The 26,993-nt window shown below is 57.1% G+C and overlaps 1 protein-coding gene across 1 annotated transcript in view; it reads right to left on the reverse strand.

The window, feature by feature from the left end:
* Positions 1 to 1,660: 1,660 nt before the first annotated feature.
* Positions 1,661 to 26,993, reverse strand: part of ERI3 (ERI1 exoribonuclease family member 3) — a 131,851-nt gene continuing 106,518 nt past the window's right edge. Inside the window, exon 8 of the mRNA XM_065656150.1 lies at positions 1,661 to 3,280. Coding sequence (XP_065512222.1) covers positions 3,198 to 3,280 — 83 coding nt within the window. The 3' untranslated portion in view covers positions 1,661 to 3,197. The remainder of the gene's footprint in view (positions 3,281 to 26,993) is intronic.

Genomic DNA, 26,993 nt, shown 5'->3' on the forward strand with positions numbered 1-26,993 from the left:
TGGCCCTTTTATTTCCCCGTTAATCGGATCCCATGAAGGCAGCCGTGCCAGGGCCTCTGACAAAATCCGTGCGTGTGTTGTATTTAACTTTTAGCCATGCAAATTCCATGCTCTGTTTGCCATCCGCCTGGTGCCCGGGGGGACCAGGGGCCGCCTTCCTGCTGGGGGAGGCAGCGGGGAGTCCCACCGGGCACCCTGCCGTGGCAGCACAGCCTGGGCGGAGGAGCAGGGACGGGCAGGCCTGGCTCATTTCAGGACAGGGGACAGCTGCAGGGCTGGGCACGGCGGGGACCTGACTGCAGTCGCTGTGCCCGTGCAGCATGTGCTGCAGTGTCGGCCTCCGCCCCTGCCTGCGGCACCTTGTGCAAAGCTGAGCCCATCTCACCCTGTGCAGCAGGACACCAGGGCTTTTGCACCGCGTGTCCCAGTGGCACACTGGGTGGCTGGTGGCTCTGGTTGCCTGGGCCACCCTGCATGCAGAGCCTGGCTTTGGGTGCTGAACCGGCCATAGAGCCTGTGCAGTGCCTGGTATTGATGCTCACTGCAGTGCAGCGATACAGTGAAGGTCACGTTCCCCATTTGGTACAAATGGCATCATCTTTCCTATGGCTGGATTCAGCCCTGAAATCTTGTCTGTGAAGGGTGGAGTTCACCAAAGGTCTCCCATCTCAGGTGTGTCTGTGCTGGGGATGGCACCCTGGGTTCACACACCATCTACTGTGGGCACAGGTGGCCCTGGCTGTGTGTCCTGCTCTGGGCTGCTGCCCCCCTGCCCACCCCGTGTCCCCTCCGCGCTGCCCTTCAAGTGTAACCAGCAATCGATCCACCATGACGACGTCCTCCAAGTCACATTCTCGCCTGCAGGAGTAAAGGGCAAAGGCCAAGTTCTTAGTTTTCATAGAAAACTAATTAGACGACTCCATCGAAAATAGGTCAATAAAGCTGATCAGGGGCTGCACGGAGGGAACCATTAAAACCCCCGTGACCTTTGCTTGGAGCAAGTGGGCTGGGGCTGCCTCTTCCCTCCTGGAGCTGCCCACCCCATGGCAGTGGGACAGCTGTGTCCCTGTCACCCAGCAGCACCACAGTGCTGGGCAGGGTCCCTTGGGCACCTGGACATGGTGGCCCTTCCTGTATGGCTCAGTATGGCTCCTGTGCATCCCGGTGCTGCACCCGTGCTGGCTCTGCTGCCCGGGGCAGAGCCAGGCTGGTTCCAGCTCATGGTGGAGATGCTCTAAGTGCAGGTGCAGCGTGCCAGGCTGCAGGGCGGGGTGGCAGATGCCAGTGGGATGTGGTGGCTGTCACCCTGCACAGGGCTGAAGGCTGCACTGGGGCATACCTGTGCACGCAGCCCAGCTGGGACGAACTGGTGGCATCCTTGGGGCGTTGCTGTCCTGGGGCACAAGCAAACCTGAGGTGGTGACAAGACTGCTGAGCTCACCCACCGTGCCCATGGTGGAGAGCAGGGCAGTTCTCCCAGCAGCAGGGAACCCAGACAGGGCCAAAAAGCTTGCCTTTTTGGGGAGCACAGACATGCTGGGGTGCCATACCCCAGCAAGAGCAGCCCTGCTGGTGGGGCACCCTGCTTCCATGTGCCCAGGCAGCACACCCGCGCCTCTGCCCCTGTACACACTCGCACATGCATGGGCACAGCCCGGGCTCCTTTACCCCCAAACTTTATTCATGTGGCACATTTACAGCAAGGATTGGAATAACTAGACAATGAAAATGCTGGGTTTGCATTATCGGTTGGTTTAACTGGAACACCACACACCATGCAGTCATGTACCGCCAAGTTCAGTGCCTGTATTGCCCTTCTGGCTGCCGTCACCGGCTTCGCTCCAGGCCATGCACGCACGGGCCCGGGGCTGCAGCCTCCCTGCAGGTCAGCACCCGGACAAGGGCTCCATTCAGCAGGGCCCCAGGGCTGGGTGATACCTGGGGGATGTGTGCCCTCGGCCTGCCCCATGGCTGCCCCCCAACTGCCCTGTCTGGCTGGGAGCCCACCCAGCCGGAGGGGATGTGCTCGGCAACTTTCTCAGGCAACAAGCCAGCTGCTGCTGAGCGTCCACGGGGACCCGCGAGGGGCACGGCACGGCCTGCAGGGACCACGGGCACACAGGGGGGGCTGAGCCTCAGCTCGGGAACCGAGAGAGGCTGGATAGGGTGGGAGGGGAGCGGGGTCAAGGGCCTGGGGCAATTTGCAGCTCCCCTGCTCGGATACCTGTGGGCTGGGGGCCAGCGCACACTGGCACGTCCACCGCCGGCAATGGACGCGGTGCTGCGGCGGGACTGGCCCCGGTGGAGCTGGAATCGGTTGTTGGGGCCAGGGCAGGGCTGGGCATCCCACCCAGCCCCGCAAGAGGCACGAGCAGACGGGACGGGGATGGGAACGGGGCTCCGCACAGACACTGTCACCTCCCTCCTGCCGCCCGCCCGCCGGGCCCCTGCCCCACTGAAAGGAGCCCTCCGGGGCCCCGCAGCCCACGGTGGGGCTGCCAGGGGCTCTGCAGCGGAGAATACAGGCACTTCACCTTGAACATAAAGAGACGGAATCGCGTTTGTCACATACAGGAGTCAGAGAGGGGTTAGTGTTGACTCAAAAAGGGGAAAAGGCGCTCGGGGGAGAGGCGAGGGGGGCTGGCGGGGAGGGCGAGGGGCCGTCTCGACACTGCTGAGCCTCCGTCAGCGCAGCCCGGTGCGGGCACACGCCAGCCTCGCTGCAACAGCCGTAGAGGCCTGAAAACATAAAACCAGAGAAAAGAAAGAAGGGAAGGCGGGGATGGCCCATGCCAGGGAGGAGATGGGGGATGCTCTGGCTACAGGGCAGGAGAGGGAGGACGGGGTGGGATATGGAGGCAGGGACGGAAATCAGGAGCCAAAGAAAAAAGAACAAACTACGAGTCTAAAATGTGGTGCAAGCGCCCTACACGGCTGTCCGCTAGCATGGCATAATGTCCGGAGCAGCCCAGAGAGGGAGTCACATCAGGTCTACACAGATTTGCCTTCCCATATATACAACCTCTACTGGAGTTAACAGCTGAAATTGAGATTTTTTTTTCGTTTTTTTTTTTTTCTTTTTTTTTTGTGTCGGTTCCTCTGGCTTCGGTTGCCGTTTTATTTTAATGCTGGAGCCCGTCCTCCCCGCCTTGCCGGCGCTGGGCACATGCAGCCCTTGCCTGGCTTTGCCTTGGGGATCAAAAAGGTTTGGAGGTCTGCTTGAAGATGAAGCCTCTATGGGCCAGTGTCTTCATGATGTTGGCGATGTTCTTACAGTCGTCTGCAGAGAGAGCACAGAGGCGCTGGGTTAGAGCCGTGATCCAACTGGAACCTGCCAGATTAAGCCCCACGCTGGGGCTGTGCCCGGAGCTGCGCGGTCCCCCGCGTCCCCCCTTGGGGACGCGGGGGACCGCGCAGCTCCGGGCACAGCCCCTGTGACCCCACCAGTCCAGACACTCTGTCCCAAGTGCCTTGCAGCAGTGTGGGGTCCTCTGCCCCCCCAGCACTGGCCACCTGCATCCCAGTACGGCCCCGTGCAAGCGATGCCAGAGCTGCCCTCCAACAGCCAAACAACGTCCTCTCCTTCCCCTCCTCGGGCAGAGACTGTGTGGTACCTGGCTCTCTCTGCTTGCCACTCTGTTTTGGGGTTGTCCCCATCCTGCCAGAGCCAGCCCTTGGTGCCGCCCCACGCTCGCTGGCCCCAGGCTGACCAGTGGCTAGTGGCCGGGCCAGCAAATGCAGCCGTCGCCGGTGTGGGGCCACTTTCAAAGCAGGTGCCGGGGGCCGGCCAGTGGCTGCCACAGTGAGCAGTGGTGGGGCGGTGAGCCATGGAGGGGGACGGCTCCGGCTGCTGTTATTTACCTGGGACTAAACACAGGCACCGTTTGCTAAAATAGAAGCCGGGCTTAAATTGATTCCTGGTGTCTATATTTCATGTTGAAAATTGGCTTGTAAATCCATGTTTTGATCTATGAGGGCCGTCTCCTTAAGAAAAAGCAAGAGTAAATGTGTAATTTCTCCCTTGACAGCACACGGCGCAGAGGCGATCCTTCTTCCCGCTCCCCTCCGTTTCGGGACAGCTCCACTCGTTCCGATTACCACTCTTTCTTCCTCGCCCCACGCCTTGATGTCTCCATTTCATTACCGCCCGCCCATTTATCAAGCTGTTACCGTAAGGGTGACTTTGCCCACTTGCGTGTGGCAGCGGGGCCCGGCTGACACGGGGAGAGGGTGCCCCGGGAGGGGGGCGTGCAGGCAGGGCCCCCCTCTCCTCACCGCCGCTGGATGGATGTTGTGGTGGAGGGAAGGCTGCATCATTACTGATGTGTAAATGATAAAGAAGCCTCCACATCCATCTCCCAACTGTAAATCCAGGGAGTGCTTTATAATCAAGCTACAGCGATAATAATGTGAAATTAGGTCTCTCTATCAACGGGAGGAGGCCTTTTAATCACGGCTTAAAGGGTGCAAACGCTGTTTATCATAATTGAACTGTATCCGGGCTAATTGTGGCCATATTTCACTGTCTAGGAGACAGCAGGCTGCCTGCTGACAGTGCCGCGTGCCGGAATGAGGGCCCCGCGCGGACGGGCAGCGCTGCCCCGCTGCCAGCGCCTGCCCGCAGGGACCGGGTGCCAGGCTGCCCTGCTGCTCCCTGCCGGACCCGCTGACCAGCTGCCAAAGCTATTGCCTGTCCCCCAGCGTCAGGCTGGCGGTACAGGGGGCTTCCCCCGCACGCAGCTCCCCTGGGGACTGCCCTGAGCTGGCAGGGCCCCTCCTGGCTGATGGCCGGCAGTGGGAGAGGTAACATCCCCATCAGAGCCACGTGCCTCCTGAGTGTCCCCCCAGCTGCTCTCACGGCACCCCTTCTTGCTGGCCTGCCAGTCTGGGGAAGGGAGCTGGGCATGAGGACAGCCCGGTAAAGGAGAGGTGTCCCCAGCCCCACAAGCTGGCGTGGGGGCAAAGACACACCCGTCTCTGTGCCTCTGTCCCCTCTGCTGGCCCGGGTGGCACCGATGGCTCCGGAAGGGCCCTGAAGATGACTAGTGTCCTGCTCAACCAGGCCACAGTGCCAGCTCCTGCTGCCACTTGTTCCCCCTCAGGTGAGCCCCTCTCTGTCCTTAGGGCCCCCTGCCCTATCCGTGTCCCCTCCCATCCAGCTTCCAGCAGGACCTAATGGGGAAACAGCGGCTCAAAAGCTAGGAAAATCAAGGTGGGGGGAGCACAGCTGTTTGTGGCCAAAGCACCCCCACCCCACAGCCAACCCTGGCCTAGCCCCCCGAAAAAATAACAGCAAAGTAAATCCTGACCCCTGAGCTGCGTCAGGCAGGTGGGCAGCTTGGGTTTGCAAGTGTGTTGCAGGATGCAGCCCCGGCCGCTGCCCTTCGCTGCTCCCAGGCATCCCGCTGCCCACCTCCCTGCCCGCAGCATCGCAGCGCCAGCGTGGGCAGCCGGGCCTTGGCTATCACTCCATATTGCTGAAAGGAGGACTGCGCAGAGACCTGGGGAGCAGCCAAACTGGCAGCAAGACCCCACAGCACCTCCTGGGACCCCTGGGGAAACCCTCTGGGACCACTGGCTGCCTCCCAAACCCCACCAGCCGCCTCCCCAGGGCCCTGACGCGCTCTTGCACCGGGTGCCAGCGCTGGGAGCAGCCCTGGGCCCTGGCGTCGGTGCCGCCCACATGCCCGTGCTGGCATCACCGTCCTCGCTGTCCCAAACGATGCCACGGCCCCCTGGCAGCGGGAGCGCCAAGCTCGTTATAAGTCATTTAGTGAGACTTATTCCAAATCAACACTAAGGTAAACACGCTTATTATAATTATCCATGTAAAAAAAAATCAACAACAGCAGAACAACTTTCTAATATGCAATTACAGCCATCTATTGATTTTACAATGTAATCCGCTCCGATTGATTTAATAACACAATTATAGGCTGGCTCTCGGGATATTAGAGTGGGAGATTTTCATAAACTCCGAAGCAAAAAACTAAGCGGCTTTTAAAACAACACAGTCAGATGGCTGTTTGGGGAATTATTAGCAATATGAAATCCTCTAAATCTGGCCGTCGTTACCTTGTGAAAGGAATTTCTATTACAAAAATGGCAATTGACAGCCTAAGAGAGCACAAACGGGATTGCTTTGCTGCTCTTTCAGCGCTTAATCCATCGCAAAGGTGACCACGGGGCGGGGGATGAGGAGGGTCTGAGGCAGGTGGGGGGCACGGGCAGCCCTGCCCACCCTGCAGCCCCTGGCTCTCCCGGGGGGCACGTGGCTGTGGCAGGGCTGCCCCGGCACTCAGCCTGGCACCCCCCAGCCCTGTCCCATCAGGGTGACCCTGCTTGTGGCCGCGGAGGCTGGCAGCGTGCAGGGCCCCCCGTCACCCCTACCCCACTGTACCCGGCTTGCCCAAGCCCTGGACACCTCCAGGGGCTGCCGAGGTGTCCACCCATGTCCCCAAGCCCAGCAGGGGGACATGTGGCCGGGGTGAAGGTGGCTCCGCTGGTGCCGCACAGGCGCACGCACCCGCTCGCCTCGCGCTCGCTCCCTCAATGTATTCCCGACTTTATGGGCACATTTTTCTTGTCAAGCTGACAGGGTTGCTAAGTGGATTTCTCCCTGATATGCGGACGGATTATCACATTACTCCAATGTCCTACACAAACATATTACTTTATATTCAATAGCCCTAATGAATATAAACTGCTTTTTCTTTTTTGGGGATGGGGGGTAATCTATAGATTTTTAATGAGGGCACTATTAACTCCCTCCTCTTTAAAACAGACTTAGGTGCAGCCTCTGAGTAGAAAATCAATGGTGTTATTGTAGGAATATTGTATATTGATATTGTAATAATAAGATGCAATTGATTTAGGGGTGTTGTGCGGTGTGTGTGAAAGGGTCAGCCTGGGGTTATCCTGCCTCCTGCGCACGGAGCGGTGGCTCTGTCCTGCCTCCTGCCCCTCGCCTTGTCCCGCCACTTCCCAGCATCGCGGTGGCCCCAGGACGGCCGGAGTTGAGCTTGCCCTGAGGTGTTCGCCCCGGGGTGGCCGGAACGCTCCTTGGCCAGGCTGCCATTGCAGCAGGGGTGATGTGCCACCCCAACCTCCCCTCGCCCTGGCTTAGTCCTGCTGGGTTTTAACCCTTCCACCCGGTGTTTCAGCGCTACCCACTGCAACATCACGCTGCCTCGACACCCACATCCCGGTCCTCTCTGCATCTTGCCAAGCTCTCGGCCATGGTGACAGCCAGGGACCGCACATACACAGGGCAGGAGGACCTGTCTTTTCATTCAAGCAGGCCGTTCAGCATCCGTGGCTGCCCTTGTCCTTGGATGGGCACAGACAGTCCCCCACACTACTCTGCCAGGATGGAGGCAGAACCCCCCCAGCCCGTGGCACTGGGCTCACCGCCCAGCACATGGCCTCCCTCCGGCTGCTGTGAACGCAGGACGAACACAAGGATTTTTGGTGGCTATGCCACAGGAACAGGCTGCCAGGAGAAGCGATGCTCGCTCGGCGGGGAGCATCACCTCCACACCCCCTCAGGCACCGGGGAGAAAGGAAGGGGCTGTGTCCCCACACGTGACACCCTGTGGCATCTCTCCTGCTCCCCCATGGGACCAGCCCACCCGGTCGCCACCGCCACAGAGCTGGGAGGGCCGAGCGCGGCCACCACCGCTGTGTGCTGGGCCGAGACTCCTGCGGAATGAGGAGGGAGCTTCTCAATCCCAGCGGCTGCCTGGGCAGCCTGCGGGTGGCTGGGGGCGCGCAGGGCCCCCCTCAGTGTGGTCATTTGGCGGCAGCCCCGCCGCACCTGTGCTACGGCCGGGAAGACAGATCACCCCCAGCCCGAGCTGAGCAGGTCCATATTTAAACTGTCCCCATGCTTTATGGGCTGTACAAGAACTGATGCTCGGGCGACGAGGGGCCATTTGTCAATGTTCTAATGGCAGATTACTGTTAATGAATAATATCACTGCTGCCTTTGTATAACAGCTCCCTGCAAAGCAGAAACAGGGCCGCCCGGCCACCGCCGCCCTCCGTCTCCCCGCTGCTGACGCCAGGTGACAGCAGGTGGCCTTGTGACCAGCAGGAGCCGTATCGTCCCCCCACAGCCCAGCACTGCTCCTGGTGTCCCTGGCAATTGCAAATGGGAGCACTGGGTGCTGTGTCCTCCCCATCGGGCTGTACTGTGCTCCGTGAGCGGGCACATCCCCAGGAGAGGACAGCTATCGAGGACAGGGGTGGCAGTGCTGGCCTGGCATGTGGAACCAGGCTCTTGCAGCCCCTTGCCCTGTCCGTGCCGGAGTGGGGAGGGAGCTGTGGCTGGTCTGCGTCCATCCCTGCCATGACATGCTAGGCAAGGTGGGGACACCAGGATGCTCGGCCGCAGCGATGACAAGGACATGGTAGAGCCCTGAGCTCCAAGTCCAAAGGGTCCGTGGAGACACCAAGGACAGTTCCACCAGGCTGCTCAGAAATGAATGGCCTCATAATCCGGCACGGGGCGAGGGGCTCTGTGTGCCCCCACAGCCGGCAGGTATATTAGGTGGAGCTGACAGTGACGTGCAGAATATTAAGAATAACTTACCTCATTATCTGCAATTACGTTACTGCCACACACCTCATTTCTTCACGAAGAAAAGAAAATTAGTTTTATATTGACTTCATCCCAGTGCCTTCCCTGCCTGCCCCACCAGAGAGCACCCACATCGGCCCTGAAGAGGGTTTGAACACAATTAATACTTGTCCTTTGCAACCTGTTGCTGTCCCTGTCCCAGGGGGATGGGATGCTCGTCCCAACCCCCTGCACACCAGGGTCAGTGAGGCCTCCAAATCCAGCTCACCCTGGCAGGGACGCTGGAGCAGGGAGCGCCTGTCTGTGGTTCCCAGGCCTGCAGGGAGGTGACACTGCCAGGTGTCCCCGGGAAGCAGCCAGGCAGACGAGTGCAGCGGAGGGGACCCATCCCGGCATTCAACCTGATGCCCTGGGCACCTGCTTTGTCCCGCCCGGGCTGGCCACTGTCACCTCATGGGTGACAGATGCTTCCTCCCGCCCTCTGCGCTGGAGACCGCTCTTCCCATCACGCTCGCCACCTGTCCCCCTGCCAGGGCGGGCAGAGCTGAGCGGCTGGGGACACAGCCTCGCAGGACACCCAGCTGCTGAGACACCCGCCAGCCTCGCAGGCTGCCCGATGGGCTGGCACAGGCCATGTCATGCAGGGGGACCCCGAGACGCGGGGCATCCCGGCTGGAGGGGATGGCAGCTGTGGCTGAGGTCTCCTGCACCATCCCTGAGAGCTCCTGGAGCCCACGAGCCCGAAGGATGTGACATCACTTGGACCGAGGCTGGCACAGGGTATACAGACCCCTCAGTCTGTCCGCCAGCCCCCATGACTGTCCCCACACATCCAGCAGCCTCGCAGGCTGGCAGCATCCCTGGGCAAACAAAGCGAGGGCAGCCATCGCCCCGCTCCCAGCTGCGGCCGCTCGCTGGCTGGGAGGGGAGCGGCGTGCGTGGCAATACAGGGAAAAAAGCCAATTTCATCTTTATTAGAAGGAAATTTCTCTTTTAGTAATAAGCACACTTCAAATAATTAGCGTGTTTTACGTAATAATGAAATTATGGAAATGCAGGCCACTTATTCAAACAAGTCACCATTACCATATTTTTAAATATTAGACTTAATTAGAGTTTATCACTTCAGAGAAGTACGAGGAGTGGAGATTTTTTTTCCTTTACAAAAAAAATCCTCATAAAGTGTTTATTAAGAGCGGGTAAGAAGGGGATAATGATCTGTTTGGAAATTAAGGCAATCAAACATTTAATGCTCTGCACTCCTGTAGGCAAAAGCATTCAAATGAGTCAATTATACATCCATTATCCAGGCACGATTAAACAAGGCAGGATGGGGAATTTGTCCTCCGCATCATGCGATTGTCGCGAGGACTTATGTCCACTTAAAGGCAGCTAATAAAACACTAAACTTTGGGAAAAAGCGGAAGGCAGGACGGAGAAAAGGGAAACCGAGGGAAGAAGCGGCGGGTCAGTGGGGCCGCAGAGGGGCGAGGGTGGGAGGGGGCTAAGGATGGAGCTGTGTCTGCATTCCAGCCCTTCATAAATCAAAGTAATTAAGTTAACATGAAAATCAACTTCACCATCCCGTTAAATTACAGCATTTGCATATTAGGACTCAAATGAAGTAGGTAGCAGGCGAAGGGGGTGGGAAGGGAGGACAGAGTAGGGGGGGAGGTCAGGGGAGGAGAATGGAGGGGACCGTGCACCAAAAAGGGAACCATTTATTACGGTGAATAACTAATTTCAGAATTTATAGTGCTGGATTTTCGTTCCCGTGCCATTTATATTACAGAAGGAAATTAAGGGGCGGGCAGGAGGCTGGCTGGACATCTTTCTGCGTTATTGCTTGTCTGCCATTTGCAAATCATTATTAATTGTGGCCCGTGTCGCTGGTGCAGCAGGGCAGGGTGCCTGGACAGCCGGAGCAGACACACATATCTCTTCATCAGGACCCCAGCCGCTAGCCCTGGAGAGCCAATTACCCCTCCCTGATTGGTATCAGATAAGGAGGGAATTTTTACAAATTAGGGAATAAATAGAATTTCCACACGTGGAGCAGGGAGAGCTTGAGAGGCAGTAATGAAAAACGATACATCACCATCAGCCAGACAACCCTATTCATACGCCGATGCATTACGCTCACTACTCATAATCCCGCCGGGTGACAGACAGCCGCCGAGCCGGAGGGAGCTCATCCCGCTGGTCACCCACTCCCGAGCTCGGCCTCCCAACACCAGCACCCTCACCGCTGCCCGGGGAGCTCCGTCTGCCCTCGGCCAGCCCTGCGGAGCAGCCTCTGCCACACACCGCCCGCTCGGCATCGCTCCCATCCTGGGGGGACACACCTCCTGGCAGGGGTGACACCGCGCAGGAGCCGTCCCTGCTCTGCTGCCCGCAGGAGGAGCCCAGCAGGACGAGCTGCCAAACTCGGCCCTGAGTTTGGTGGTTAAAGTTGGCAGCCAGGCACCCATCTGCCTCTCGCCTGACTCTCGCATCCCTGTGGGTAAAGCACATCTTCCCCAAAATTATCCAGCCCAAACTGTGTCTGCAAGAAGACTCTCCCCTCCCTTGGTGGCTCATGGCAGTATCCTGCCATTACAAGATCTCCACTTAATTTCTGGCAAGGAGGATTTGCCTTTTTGTACTATTCAGCCCCCAAATCAGCCCTGTGGCTCTCTGCTCCGCTGCTTGGCTGGCCCTGGGCCGCCCGCACTAGCAGGGTCCCCATGTCACCATGCGAGCAGTGCAAGGGCTCGGGGACAGGGAAGGTGGTGCCGGCTCTGAGCAGCCGCAGGAGCGAAGGACGGTCTCCTGTACAGTTCTGCTCCATCGGGAAGCGGGGCACCCCTGTCCCCCCACGAGCTGGCTGCCAGGAAGCTCCAAACCAGCCCTCACCCAGGACAGATCCAAGAGCCGCCAGCTGGTGTGTCCCCCAAGCCCGAATATCCACTTTCAGCTCCCCATGGCAGCACTGTCCTTTGCCCCAGGCTGTGACAGAGATGGATGGCCCTGGGGACACAGCTGGCACCCAGCTCATGGTGGCCTGGCACGTGGCTGGCCTTGGAAAGAGCAAATCCTGGAAGCTCAGGGACCCCGCTGACATTCCGGGAGCGCAGTTTGCGCCGTACTCCCCAGCGTCGGAGCCACGCGCCTCCACACCCGTAATTAGCTCTCCCTTATGACAAGCACGTCACTAAACAAAATGCTCGGCAGGAGATCAATCTCGCCTGTAAGTCACGCAGCCTTTAATTTATTCAGCATACAATGTCGCTCCACCGCTGGCTTCCTGTAATTTATACCGTACACTGTCGTGTATTATTTAACTCGTCCGAGTGTTTTACAGCTCGCCTGAAAGTCGCTGTGCAAAATAAAGTCAGGGCTGGGGCACTGGCGAGGTGCAGGGAAGATACAGGGTGCCCCTTCACTCCAGGGCTGGTACGGGACCCCATGGCCTGGCTTGGGGACAAGGTGACAGTAACAAGTTCCTGCAGAACTTGCAGCATGTGGTGGGACGGCTCCTTCCTGGCCTCTCCAGCAGGACACGCACCAGCGGCAGCCAGGCCCTGAGAGCAGGAGAGAGGTCCTACCCCAAACCTGGGCTAAGGACTGGGGCTAGACTGGGCTGATAGCTGGTCCCACCGCTCCGAGCAGCTCACCTAGAGCTTGTCTTTGGCCGTGCGGCTGGATGGAAACAGTTGATGTAGAGCTGGATATCCTCCGCAGGGAAGGTTAAAACCTCTGTTCAGTGTAAAGTTGCCATATCTAAGCACTTATGATCATGATATTTATGGCTAGTTTATTCCAGGCTGTTAAAGGCAGCTGTAGTTATCCACAGATAAAGGGAATTCAGCTCCCCTGATGCCTTTTCTCCCTGTGGCGCAGCCATGCCTGGCCGGAGCCGGGTGCCCATGGTGTGTCACTCACCCGACGGTCCCTGTCAGAGCCAGCGCTGGGGCTGGGTACATGGATGCCCAGCATGGCAGGGACGATGGCCCCAGTTCTGCAGGGACAGACACAGGAGATGCTGCCTCCCTGCCCCTGACTGATGCCACTGGGGGCCAGGAGGTCCCCAGGCTGCAGGGAGCAATTTGTTCTGCCTTCCCCCTGGTCCCCAGCACCAGTGCAAGGTGTCCCTGCCTCCTGTACCCCCTCCGCATGCTGCCAGGCCTCTGCCATCCCCTGCCATGTTTCGGGCACAAGGCCAAACTGCCCTGGGGTTTTGCAGGGCATTTCGAGCGCCACAAGCCCCCGCCACCACATGGCTGTTGGCTCTGCTCCACGTCCAGCTCCTGACACCCAGTCCCACCACTGGGATTGGGACCCTCATTAGGGAGAAATTTCAAGGGAGAAATAAGAGTTTATAAAGCTGAGTTTCTCCTGCCTGTGAGTGACATGAGATGTCAGAGAAAGGAAATAAAAGGCAAGGATGCAATTCCAGTGCTGTCAAGAGTGTGTGGTGAGTCCTAATGGAAAGTTCTCCTGCTCTTTAAAGCTTGGTCAGATGGCCTAGTTATTGCTTTAAAAGGACCCAGAATCAAACCGTGGCGCCGCACTCGAAGCCTTCAAATAAAGCGAGCTGTGTTTCTGCGGGTCCAGCGAGGCAGAGGCAGGCGATTACACAGAGAAGGGCAGGTCTCTTTATCTTGGAGGGAGACCTACCTATTTTTAAACATTAGCTCCAAATCAGCAGCTCACCTCTTTGTCTCACACAAACCCTCTCTCGCCTTCTGGAGGAGAGATCAAAGGCCAGCCCTACTGCCATTGTTTCTCTCCCAGCGAGATGGATGCGGGACTGTAATCTTCCCACAAAGCCACACACTTCAAAGGCATCAAAAGTGCTTATTAAAAGTCCTTGGAAACTAATTTAATAACATCCCAAAGGGCTGCAAAAATCAGTGCCAGCAGCTCAAAATATAACCTGGTGAGGGAGACGGGCCCCTGTCCACGGGCAGCTGCACGTGGGGCCGCGGCGCTTTGGCATGGAGACCTGTGCGGGGACACAGCCGGGCGAGCAGGAGCATGAGGAACCCTGCCCCAATGGCACCATCAAGACTGTCCCCACCAAGCAGAAGGCACCCTTGCATGGTGGGGACAGAGTCTGTCTACCCTGGCTGCGTGGCTTGGTCTTACCGAGCCGGAGAGCCCTGCACCATCCCGGAGGCAGCTTTTCGCACTCTCCTCTGAAACGCGAAAAGCACCGGGTGGCCTTTGCCATCCATCTCGGTGGCTGCTGGAGGGGCGGCTTTGTGCAACGCTCACCCCGACTGCGGGGCTGGAGGGGCTGACATGAGGCAGACACATGCCAGGGCCCTGCATGGTGCGGACACGGATGTCAGCCAGACCACATCAGAGAGACCCATCCCACGCACCGTGTGTGACAGACCCGCACATCACCCGTGGGGACGGGCTGACACACGTGCCTTCCCGCTAACACGTACCTGCAGAAGGCACGTGCTCAGAGCCGGAGCAGCACGAGGGCTGCGCTCCCCTGCGTCCCCCACACGTGGTCCTTGCTCCCAGCCCACGTCGGGTGACACATGGGACCTCAGAGCTCATCCCGTGTGAACGGTGCAGGCTCCTGTGGAATGGGGCAGGGGATGGAAATTAACGCTCCAGCCTCCGTCTCATCCTGCCCATTAGCGGGGCTGTTTTACTCCGGATCATTAAATATGTATATCTTATTACACGCCTTGTTACAGTATTGAGCTCTATTGACTGATAATAAATTCCAAGCATCATCCTGGTCATAAATTTATCTGGAGATGATGAAGACTCAATAATCTAGTCATGCAGATAATATGATAGGGCCTTAAAAAAGATCATTACATTATATGTCAAAATTAAAAGTGAAATACACTTTATTAACACTGTTTCCACACTCGGGGCCATTACTTGTTATATCCCCTCCTGCCCTCCCACCGGCCTGCACACTGTCCCTTGGGTGAGCCATGGAAGGTGAGACGAGGCAGAGCTGCCACAGCTCTGCCCTGGCAGGAGCCTGGCAGAGGGACATGGCGGGGTGGCAGGTGGCACAGACGGTCCCACCAGCATGTTCCAGCTTGACCTCAAGGATGCAGGGCCCCACGTCGCACAGCGCCGCTGCCCTGCCCATGGGGCAATGGCCTCTGAACATCTCCAGGTGTCCCAAGAAGCTGTGGGCAGCCCTCAGCAGGCCCTGGCTGTGGCCATCAGGAGGAAGGGCAGTCTCGTCCCCAGCCTCCAGAAGGAAAAAGTGACAGCTTCAGGTCTCCTGAGAAAGCTGCCTACCTGTCGGGGTTAACCCAACAGCTCCCACCCAGCAGCACCTCTCCCTGAGGCTCTGGCACGCTGTGGAGCCAAGACTGGGGTCCCTGCTCGTGCCTGGACACTCTGTGGTGTGGCACAGACAGCTGGGGGGCAGAAATTGGGATGTGGGTGCCCTCTCTGAGAGAGAAGCCTCTCAGAGCTGCCCCTCGGCAGGGCGGTGAGGGCCAGGCAGCTCCTGGCCACTCTCCCTGGGGACCCAGGCTCAGCCCCCTCCTCCCGCCGGCCCTCCGAAGCCATTCCTGTCCTTTAACGAGAAGGTCACAGCCATTTAAACTTCTCTGATGAGGGCAGGCGCCTTGTGCCCACCTGCCTGGCAGGGCCAGCCTGGCCGCGCGCCTGCCTGTGAATCAATGGCACGTGGCAAGTTTGAAGTGTCCCCCCGGCCCCCCTTCCCTCTGCCACCTTCCTCTCCAGACACGCAAGGTAACGAGTGCCGGGTGGCCCGCGGATCGATGCCGCGACACGGATCGGCTGCCGGGAAAAACCAATCGCGGATCAGATGGAAACCGACTTCTTCTTGTATCTGCCCAGCTCTCGCCGGGATAGATTGGCTGGAGAAATCCGATGGCAAGAGGAGACAAAGGGGGAGGCAATGGGGAGAGAAGGAAAGGGCTGATAATGCTCCTGCCGCGGCCACTCTAATCTGTGACAGCCCGAGGATTTGCTGAAAACCATTATCACATTGCTCTCCCTTCTCTTGTCCCTGATAAAGCCCCGGTTAATCTGTTTGTTGCAGGTATTGAACGAATGCATTTAGCGAAACCAGGAGAGTGTTTGTGCCTCCCTGCCCACGGAGAATTTTTTTTTTCCCCTGCACCTCTAGCCTTGCTGGGAGGCAAAGGGGGAGCAGGGAGGGCAGGGATGGTTTTGGGTGCAGCCTTGCTGTGGGTGCCTATGCTGTAGGCAGACCTGCCATGCCTGGCATGGGGGAAACATCTCCGCCAACTGCTCTTTGCGAGTTTTGGGGAGCTTTTCTCTAGACACTGCATTTCATCTTCATAACGCAACACGCAGAAGGTGGCGAGCAAAGCCCTGGGGTCGCAGTGGCCTGGCACATCCCGGCCGGGAGCACCGCCACAGCCCAGCGCTCCCAGCCACGCTTCCCCAGCTGAGACGGGGGACACGGGGGTCTGTGCCACAGGAATGGCTCCTGGGAACCCCTGTCCATCAGAGCCTGGTTCACGCCTGCCTGTCCCAGTGCTGACCTCGACCCTCCCCGTGCAGGAGGTTCTTTCTCCCAGGAGGAGAGATAATTCAGTGGCTGTGAAAGCCCAGACCTGGGGCTCCCGCAGCCGCCTGTTACAAACAGTTCTAGTGGAACATTAATTATAGTAATTTAGCTGTGGAACACTAACTGCAGCCAGTGCAATAGCATTCAGTACATTAGTGGCTATAACCCACTCCTTAAAAAAGACATTTGGCTACTGACAGCTGATAAAATGAGTTGTGAAGCATAACCAAAGGGGAAAAAAAAAATCAGAAGCATGCTGGGAGCGAGCCGTGGGGTGGCTGGGAGGGGGGCAGCACCCCATGAGGGGGTCACAGGTTGGGGGGCAGGAGGTGGTGGGGGACCCCAGTGGGCTCCTCCCCATCACACCGCACACAGGCCGGTGGGCTCCCCGTGCCGCAGGCAGGGCTCGGCAAGGCGGGGGCCATGGGGCCGCGTCTCCGCAGTATGTCAAACAGAAGGACATTTCCTTCTATCTCCCAGTCGCTGCCCCAGGGCACAATCCACCTACATTCAATCTTTACTCCACTACACATGTTTCCTTTCCAGCCTCGGATTATTTTTTATCATCAAATTACCGTGGCGATAAGATGGAGTAGATGTGATAGCGAGCAGAGCACCCACCCACCCCTCTCCCCGCCTTGCCCAGCATCCCTCCTCCCTCCACCACCCACAGCCTCCCGGCTCTGAGCAGGCGGGGATTTATCCAAATGTCAGGGGCCGAGGAGAGACCCCCTGGCAGCTGGATTTGCTGGCTGGGACCAAACGGCGGCTGGCAGCAGCTGCCACACAGCCCGGGTGCCCACCAAGCTGGCCAGAAAACTTCTGGGGTGCCCTGACGTGGCGTGGCACCCCGCTGGCAGCCGTGCCGCGGCACAGCCGGAGCCCGGCACCCGCTCCCCACTGCAACACCCCGACTCCCCCACGGCACCCGATGCCCCAGCCCAGCACCAGAGGTGTGACACCCTGGTGACAGCGGCAAGGACACGGGGAGCCCTGGAACAGACGTGCGGTGACAAGCCTGAGCAGCGCCGCCAGGCCCCGCTGTGATGAATCCTCCCCATCTCCTTGTTTACTCCAGTCTGCAACAAATGAGCCCCTGCCTGTCCGGGGATAGCTCATCCAGAGGAATGCTCTTTCAGGCCTCTCCCTCTAATCCCTATTAATTTAAATAATGCTCGGCCACTCTTCTCAAACTATTTATTATTTATCAGGTTTGTTTATTTGTAGCTAACAGGTAGCGCTCAGCATGCGTCCCTGGCACAGGGACAGGGGCCGTTCATCACAGCGGCTCCCCCGCCATCCACTATCCGTCAATTACCCCTGCTTCCTTTAATTAGTAATGAGGACTAATATCTCTGCCTGGGATGGTGGCTGGAGCGGAACTTCCCTCCGGTGGCATTCGAGCAGCACAAGGGAGAGAATGAAAAATAAATTCCTGCACCAGGCTGCTGCTGCTCCCAAATGAGCGGGGGTGCCTGCCAGCCCCCAAGCACCCCTTCCCAGGGGGGTCTGCTCCCCAGCAGCTCCCCGAGAGTCCCTGTACACCAGAGGCTGCTACCGCACAGGGCAGGGGATGTGATTCCAGCCAGGCCCTGATCCATGGGTGCCCTTGCCCCCATAGCAGGGCCATCCCAAACCATGGGGGATTCCCCACCGAGCCCCGGCTGCTGAGCTCTGCACAGGTATTGGCAAGGGGAAGCCTAAATTAAATGCCCGTTAGAGCCTCCGGCCTCACCTGGCGCTCCTGGGGAGCTCTATATCAGAACATGCCATCCAGAGGCAGCCTAATAGTGAAGGCAGCACATGATATAAATGGAGCCCCTTTGATTTATTGACTGGGAGAAGTTTTTACACGATAGCCCATTAAGACGGACGGCTCTGTTTACAGCCAGGCCATCTAGCTATAGGGACCCTGAACTGGATGGTGTGTTTTGCTATTGCTCTTCAGGCAGACATCTCATTAAGGGGAACAGCATATGGAGCTCTCTGGATCTATACTTCACGAGTCCTGAGGGAGGCTTTTACCATTTTTAATAAGCGGGCAAGGTTAGCAAACCTGCAACGTGATGACCTCCCCTCCCTGTGCGATGGATCTCCCTGAAACACAGAGAGCTGGACTCACCGGGTGCACGCGGAACTCCATAAATCACCTCCCTGCTGTCAGCTGGGGAAACCGGCCAGAGAGGAGGCAAGGGGGGTCCAGACCAGGCAACGCCGCTTGGCGAAACAGGGCGGCAGCATGTGGGTGGCTCGGCCAGCAAAGGTTCTTTAAGGAGAGAGCGTTAACACGATAGCCGCAGTGCAGGAAACGAAACCCCCAGCTGGCTGTCGAGGGGGGATTATTCCATATTCAGTAACACGGGTGTTTAGGAGAACAAATAATCTCTGGCAAAGACCTTCGACTCTTCTCCCATCTGATAAAGGCTACAGGCAAGCTGGCCCCTGCGGGGGCTGCCAGAGCTGGATGCCGTGGGCTGGGGCTGCCGGGGCCAGACAGCACGAGGAGGACAGGGAGGCGGGCACGTGGCGTGATCCGCTGAGGGATGGGGTGGACGTGCTGCAAACAGCTCGCCCAGGACATCTTTCCAAAGCAAAAGGCTTGTGCCAGGCTTGGGTGCCCCTGCTGAGGCACCACTCACACCCTCTGGTACAGCAGCACAGACAGACGGCCTCAAGGCAGCGGATAACACAAGCTTACGTGCAGAGCTCCCACCATCTCCCCTCAGCCCAGGTACATGGCTGGGTACCCACTTGCTCCCCGACAATGGCAGTCTGGCTCTGACCCATCAGCCAGCCCTTAAATCCCTGTTTTTCACTCATGTTCTATCAGCTAAGCACTATAAGCATCACCAATCACTGGCATTTAACTTACACATCTAAAATTCGCACCATGTAAACACTTGCCAGAAAAGCAGGAGACTGAAAATGTGGTTGTTTCCTTTTAAGAAGCCTGCCAGGCTCTGGCTGGGAAAGAAGGAAGGAAGAGGAGGACGAACAGACAGACACGGTGGCATATTTGGATCTCTTTCCAGCAATTTTCTCACAAACAGTCTGAGCATCTTTGAAATGAAATTTTTTAGGCGATTAGCTCACAATGTGAACTTAATTGCTTTTGGTATTTAAAAAACCCCATTAAATTAAATGGCCGAGATATTGAGGTTTAAGCAATGGCTGCTTCCCATGCACAGTAACTACCAGCCTCATTACTGGGACGCCAATTCCAGCGGCGGAAGGCGCAGCAGACCCATGCGACGTGACCAGTGCGGCTCGAGCGCTCCCTCCCAGCTCACAGCCCGCGGGATCAGCAGCAGCAGCGAGAGGACGGCTCAGAGCAAGGCTGGCACGGAGCAGCAGCCCAACAGTGTTCTGAGCTCCTGTTTGCCCAAAGTGCCCTTGTTGGACCAGACAAACCAGACCTGGGCATCTGAAAGCCAAGGGAATATCGGCTTGATGAGAGGAGAGGCCGGCATGGGACAGTCTCACACTGCAGGACACCAGATCATGGGGGCGACCTCCACTGAGCCGCTTTGGTCCCAGGTCCTCGGGGATCCCACGGCACTCACACTGCCCACACTCGGAGAGCTCCCACAGGTGACTATGAAGTGATGCAAGCTCGGCTGGAACCACTTATCCCGGGGGACAACCTCAAAGCTGGCACCTTGCACCTCTTCATGTCAGCGATGTGCAGAGGAGCTCTCTTCACTACAGAGCTGGCAGCACTGCCCCGCTTTGCAGTTAGCAATGTAATACAATAGAGCAGCCAAAGGTAGTGCTTTCACCTTACTTTACTTGTTTGTTTAACTTATTTACACTCCTCAGATGCAAGATTGCTCTCCAAAAGGAGCATCCTTTTGGCTGCTGCAGCTTTAAAATGACTTGCATCCATCACTCAATCGCTTTCAGGTCAAACACACGCTCCCGACTTAATGACCACATTTCCGCAGCAACAAATCTGTCACTGCTGTTTGTTTAAAGCCAACAATCTGTAGGAGCACTGTGTGCAAGGATTGAATTAACTCAGCATCTGAATGACTGCAGTGCCAGATCATTCAAATTGCACCTTCCCTAAGATCTTCCAGCAATGTTAATTAATGTTCCTCGGGTGATGTGCAACATGCTGCAGTGCACAGGACTGCCGGGGAGAGCAAAACCTGATCCCCACAGGCCCAGGGCCACAGGAACCAGGTTCCCAGCTGCCTCTGACCCAGGAGCTCGGAAGGGGGGATGTGTGTTGGGGGAAAAAAAGGGGCTGGTGGGTCCCCTTTGCTCTGACACAACCTACCCTGATTTTCCCCAAAGTTTAGCAATTCAGCTGAGATATTCCATGCTGGATGTCTGACTCACGCTGAGCTTTTTTCCCAGAAAATTCCAGCCCGAACTGTTAATCTTGCCATCAACAAGAATGAAAAAAATGTCGCTATTTTCCTTGAATTCCAGCTACTTCTTGTTTGGGGATTTTTTTTTTTTTGTGCATGCCCAGATGTTTTGGAACAAAGCCTTGAAATCTGTTGGGAAGGTGATTTTGTGACCAGAAAGTGTTTTGGATTTCCCATCGGAATCTTGCCAACTTTGGGCAAAGCCAGCCCTGCCTGTGGCCCTGGGCGGCCACACGTGTGCTGACGCCAGCCCTGGGCCAGTCCCCGCTCCCAGCTGCTGCAACCCCCCAGCACCCGCTCCAGGCACCTGCGCGGGGAGCGGGGACCTGACTCTCTGGGCGGCCGATGACTTCCCCAGGAAGAGCGAGGGAGGAAACCGCTTCATTGGAACACCTGGGCCAACAACAGCTGGAGTCGGGGGGCAGGTGAAGCAGGAGGAAACAGTGACGGGGAATTGGTGGGGCTGTTGGTGAAGGGAGCTGAGATGACACCAGAGAAATGGGGGAAGGGACCGGGACAAGGAAATGAGGACAAAGAGCTGGGATGGGGATGGAAAGACTGAGCCTGGCCAGCAGTGCAGGGAAGGAAGGAGAGAATGGGATTAAACCCAACTCCCAAACCACCTAATTCTCCTACTGCCATCTGCAGCCTCCAGCTACTCCAGCCCTTGCCCATCAGCAACATCCTTGGCCCAATGTCCTCATCTCAGGCCCGCGGCCATGGTGCCTGTTTGCCTGGGCCAGCTGCAGCATTTGCATCTCCATGGAGCAGAACTGGGGTCTGCTGGGGGGTCCTAACCTGGAGAGCTGGAGCCCTCCCCCAGCCTCCCCTCAGCTCGTTTCAGTTAATTGGGGCTCCGCTCTAATCTCTACCTGCCATTGATTTCAATTCAGCTCCAATTTTCTTCTTTGACCTTCTCTCCTCCAGACTCTGCTTGCAGACAGAACACAAATCCTCAAATAGCCCCTTCGCTTTTCCCTGCAATATTCCAGAGTGCCCCAGTCCCAGGCTGGGGAAGGCGATGTCCAATGCCTGTTCGAGCTGATGCACAGAGACAGACACACAGACACACTGCTGCCCGCACAGACACCCTCCTGGGGCACACTGAGTCCAGCTCTGGCATGGAGAGGGAAGCAGTGATGCTCTGACACCATCCAAACCACCACAAGAGAAAAGCACAACAAAGGGATTTCCAGAGGGTTGCCTCCAGGACAGTTGCCTTTTTTCTAGGAGCCTCTGGGGCCAAGGGGGCATGCAGTGTGCTCCTGACTTTGCTCAGGTCTCAGCTGCTGGATCTGCATCCAGCGCCCATCATGCTGGAGGGATCTTCTTCTGCCCACCTGAAAACTGGTCCTTCTATGCTGAGCCCCAGCCCTGTGTGGGCTGGGATGCTCCAAAGGCAAGTAGAAGGAGATGAGGTGGCGATGAGCTAGGGGAAGATCTCTCCTCCTCTGTGTCCCTGGGCCATGCATCAGGCACAGAGACCAGGAGCACCTGCTCCCAGCTCCCTGATGCCCTTGGTGCTCTGTGCCGTGATCTGGAAGGCGAGCCAGCCACTCAGAAGCGGTTAAAATCAGGTTGCAGTGTGCTGGCGCAGACAAGCAGGGGAGGAGAGGGCCCTAGACAGTGCCTGGCATTTGTCCCCTGGGCAGAGACACTGTCAACACTGCAGGGAAGGGGGGAAGAGCTGTCAGGGAGGAATGGGACAGGAAAGTCATCGTCCCTTAATACCCATCCCTTCCTGGTACCCTGAAATGGGTGGGGAACCTCCACCAAGGCTCCTTTCTCAAGAAAGCCTGGGTGCCAGAATTTCAGCCTCCCAGGGCCCTTCTTTTCCTGGCAGCAATTCACTATGCAAAGAGGCTGGATATTTATAATTATGCTCAAAGTGGCCACTTTGAAAATCTATATGTCTCTAGGCTCCCTGTACATCATAATGTCAAGTCTGTGAATGGAGGCATCCATCAGAGGGCTCACATCACAGACCTCGGAGCTGTGATAAACACTCAGGAAATGCTCACTGAACCCTGTGTCCCACTGCTGCCTTCTGGGGAAGAGACTTGGTCTTTGCGGGGTGCCCCCATGGGGACTCCTCCGGGAGGGATGCTCGTGAGATCAGAGATGGGGATGGGAGCAGAGTCTGGGTTCCTCTGGCCAGAGCCTTCCCTGCTGACCTTTGCTGTCCCCCAGGAAGGGGGGGCTTTCCTCCAGGCGAGGCCATCCAAGCCATCACCCCGTTTCCATGCCCTGGGCCCACTGCCTGCAAAAAGGCAGCTTGCACCTCTTGGTATCTGGGAAAGCCCTAGGGTTGGGAGATTGGTGAGCTCCAGGGACAGGGTACACTCCTCAAAAGCCAGCTCCACTCTTGGCCATCAAATCCCCATCTCTTGGCCTCACCAGTCCCAGGATGTCCTGAGTCTGACTGAGAAAGACCAGGTTAGGGACAGAGTGGGGGTCTCAACCCCAATTCCCAGCAGGGAAACCAATGCAGGGGGGCTGAAGTCTCTTCTCTGGGACAGCAAACATCAGAGCTGACCCTGAAGCCATTTTCCAGTCTGCTGCCCCACCAAGCTTGCAGGGAGTTTCTACCACATCTCTCCCAATGTGGGGACACAAAGTCCCTCCCTTGCATCACCCCCTTGAGAAGTGAGGTGGGCGCCCTGCCAGTGAGATGCCCACGGGAGATGGGGAACGCCGCTCTCTGCCGGCAGCCTGGCAAGAGGACACACAGGCTTCGCTAAGGCTTTGCCCAGGCTGTTCTTAAAAATTTATTACTCTGTTGCAACATGAAAAATAAGACAGAGAAGTAATCATTAGTATAACTATAACTCCCCGTGCAATAGTCCCACTTGTAAATTGAGATTTATGATTGCAGCTGCCGATATTTTAGAGGCTGGTGCAGGCGGCGGTGGCACTACAGCCCAGATACGCGCTGCCCCGCCGCAGTTACAGTTTATCACAATCTGCAGAGATTATTGCAATGAATAATACACAACAGGCTGGCAGTGAAGAACTATTCCCGATCAAACGCTTCTGTAAACAACTGAATAAATAATATTGCTCAGCCCCTCTTTAGAGCCCTCGGAGGCCCAGGGAAATCTCTCATTGCTCAGCAGGAGCAGCAGCGGAGGGCTTGGAGATGCCACGAGGGAGGGATGCAGTGACTCTGGGCAGGTGCTGGACATCCCAGGCACTGGCATTTCCCATGCAGACAGCTCATCCTGCCATTTTTTGAGAGAAAAGGAGGCTGAGACACAGGAAAGACCTTCTCATGCTCCTGCAGCTCCATGTCCAGGGCTGCTACCGCTAGGAACAACCAGTTTGGACAGACAGACAGTATTGCTGTCCTCTCTTCTGCTTGGCAAGGCTTTTGCTTGCTCCTGATATTACCAGGGTGAATTGGCAGCAGGTAAAGAGCAGGTTAGGGGGCAGTCTGGCCCGCAGGCAGCCAGTTCCCATCCATGGCAAGGATGGGGCGGCTGGGGCTGAGCACACCGGGAGCAGGGTTGCTCCACACGCTCCCTGAAATGTCAGTAAATAATGCAACGTGACCAGGCTCGTGTGCCAGCAGCTGTAGAAATGGCATTTGTCACACAGCTTGGAAGGATAAAGTTCAGCTCCACCGTGCCCCAGGTTCCCCAGTTGCAGCGAGCTCCGGCTCGGCCGCCGCGCTGGGCTGCCATGGGATCAGGGCTGGAGAAACCCCTGCCGGGGGGTGAGCAGGGGGATTCACCCCTTTCCCAGCACCCACCATGCAGAGGTGCTTTATTTACTCTCCAAACACCTATGCTCAAAATACAGTGAAGGGAGAAGGGACCTGAAAGGAGCTAATGGAGGGTTATAACCCTCCTCGGGCTACAAACCAGCCCTGCAGCGGCTCTCTGGTGTTTCAGAGCCTTTGCAATGAGCTTTCCACGGGGTGGGTGCCCATGCACCACTGCCCAGATGCCCAAAAGCTGGGGCCATCCCCCTGCACCCGCGTCCTGCCTGCTCCAGGAGCAGCTCCCAGGGCTGTTCCCAGCTCTCTGCAGGCTCTACCCACAGCTGGGTGCCCGGGGAAGGACGAGAGAAGCAAAGCAGGAAAGTTTGCACCCCTGCGTTGGCTGCTCTACGGCGCCTGTATGTGTGCAGGAATCAGCTCCAATTAATCCCCCCTCAGCTCGGCCCGCCTGCTTCATTACCTCCCCTTGATGAGAACCATCAGTGGGGCCTGTATGATTTTGCTAATTAGCCTCACTTCGTTTATCATTTCCATTTTCTCCCAGAGACGCTCGGCTTGCTGGGCGACAGCTTCATCTCCCGCTGAAACAATGCGGCCCCTTCTGTGCCTGTCTCACTTAGCGCTGTCACCACAGCCATTATGAAATTGGGGTTTCATTTACACACTAATTAAACATTACAGCTTGTTCACAATTACAACATGGGGATGAGGAGGTAACTAATTACTTAAGAAATGAGCTAACATTTATCTCCGATTCCTCTCCCCCAGCCCGCTGCCCTCCTCTCCAATCAAGATTAGAAATTGTTGTTTGACGGCGCAGCCCAGCAGGCCCCTGCCCGCTGCCACACGTGCCACGTCCCCTTCGGGGGGCTGTACCAAGACCCTGGCCCAGGAACAATCCATCAACCCCTAATTGCAACCGGGATGACGGGGGACCGTGGCGGTGGTGTGTGGTGCTGTGCCAAACGGGCAGCACAGGGACGAGCCATGATTCCAGGGACACGTCTGTCCCCACTGATGCGGCGTCCCTTGGGCAGCCCAGCCATGGTGGCAGCAGGGACTGAGGTGCTCCCTGGGCACCACGGCCCCTGCACCTACCGGGCTCTGGCCTGTCGGGTAAACACCTGGTTCTGCCCAGGCTGGGGATGCCAGCACACCCTGCATGTCCCTGCTGATGGGCAACTCATCCTGAAAAGACATTTTCAGACTCACTGCAGTACGGGCAGCGCACGGAGGGTGAAGGCAGGCTGCAGCCAGAGCTACAGATGGGTTAGAGGACAGGGCAGTGGAGACGGGTGATAGCTACCAGGATTGTCTTGGGATGGATGAGAGGATGCATGGTCGCCTGCAAGGCAGCAAGCTGGCTGGCGGGGGAGAGAGGCTGAGAGGCCGGGGACGCTCCTGCGGTGCTGGGCACTGGTGTGGTGCCTGAACACTCCCGCCGGCTCTGGGAAAAGGCAGTGCCACCGCAGGGCTTTTGAAACACAAGAGACTCCCCCATAAACAGCCCTAAGCACTGGAAATGCTCTCAGAAAAAAATACCTAGTTCAGCACCAGGCAATTAAGGTTCTTTTGCAACTCTTAACCTGCGATTCTGAGACAAAGAATTTGGCCTTGGCATAATTTGAACTGCTAATTGCTTTCCTGATCCGGAGTCAGAGAACTGAGCCGAAGCGCAGGCACAAAAAAAATCACCTTCCTTGTCTGGGAGAAAATTCAGAGCCGCACTCCGGGGGGAAGGGGATGCTCTCTTCTTCTCTTCCAAGCAGCTTAAAAAATAATGATCAGGAAACAGTTAAGCAAAAGGGGGGTGAACTGATGGTTTAAAAAAAAAAACTCACAGCACTTTATAATAATAGTAACAACTCATTCCCATAGTTTTTATCCTTCCTGTCTTTAGCCCACAAAAAAAAAAAAAAAAAAAAAAAAGAAACCCTGAGCTAAACTACTGACACTGGCTGGGAGCTTAGAACTGCCGCATCAAACAGAGCCCTTGAATCTCCTGAACATAATTGTGCTGCCCTCTAACCTCAACCTTCAATCAGTGCAGTGTAACTATCTCATTTTAGCCTACAGGACACACCCCTCTGCTAACTAGCAGCCATATTCTTCTCATTAGGAGACTGCTCTGGATGGGAGCGCAGAGGCGAAGCCGTTGCCTCTCTTTTCTGCTCCCTCTCTGCCTCTCTTGGCTGTTATACATGTACTTCTGGAGGGGGAGAGCACTAAGCAGAGGGCTTTGTGGGTACTGGAGATGGCCCAGCTGCCAAGCTCCAAGTCCCCTGGGCATGCAAATAAAGCCAAATCGCTGGTTCTTGGTCAAAAACACACAGGCAGGACACACAGGGTACCCGTCGCTGGTACACTGTGCTCTGGGCGGCTGGCCCCAGGGAGCTGCAGCTGATGGCTGGAGTGGGCTTCGGAGCACGATGCTGCCGCTGTGTGCTCTGCAGAGCCAGGGGCCGGGTGCTGCCCGCCACGGGCTCACCCCACACACAGAGCCCCCAGGAAGGGTCCTGGGGCGGCAGTGCTGGGGCACGGGTCCCCTGCCCGCTGGGGCCAGGCTGAGAGGCGGTGGCAGGCAGGGGAACAACATTCAAGAAGCCATTGGACAATGCCCTCAGACACATGGTGTGAATTTTGGGGTTGTCCTTTGCAGGGACAGCAGTTGGACTCCATGATCCTTGTGAGTCCCTTCCAACTCAGAACATTCTATGACCCTATGACATGTGTGCCCGGGCCCCTTGCACATCACAGGTCTACATGTAATTAACAGCA

This window comes from Caloenas nicobarica, chromosome Z (assembly GCF_036013445.1).
Source record: "Caloenas nicobarica isolate bCalNic1 chromosome Z, bCalNic1.hap1, whole genome shotgun sequence".
Classification (NCBI taxonomy): Eukaryota; Metazoa; Chordata; class Aves; order Columbiformes; family Columbidae; genus Caloenas; species Caloenas nicobarica.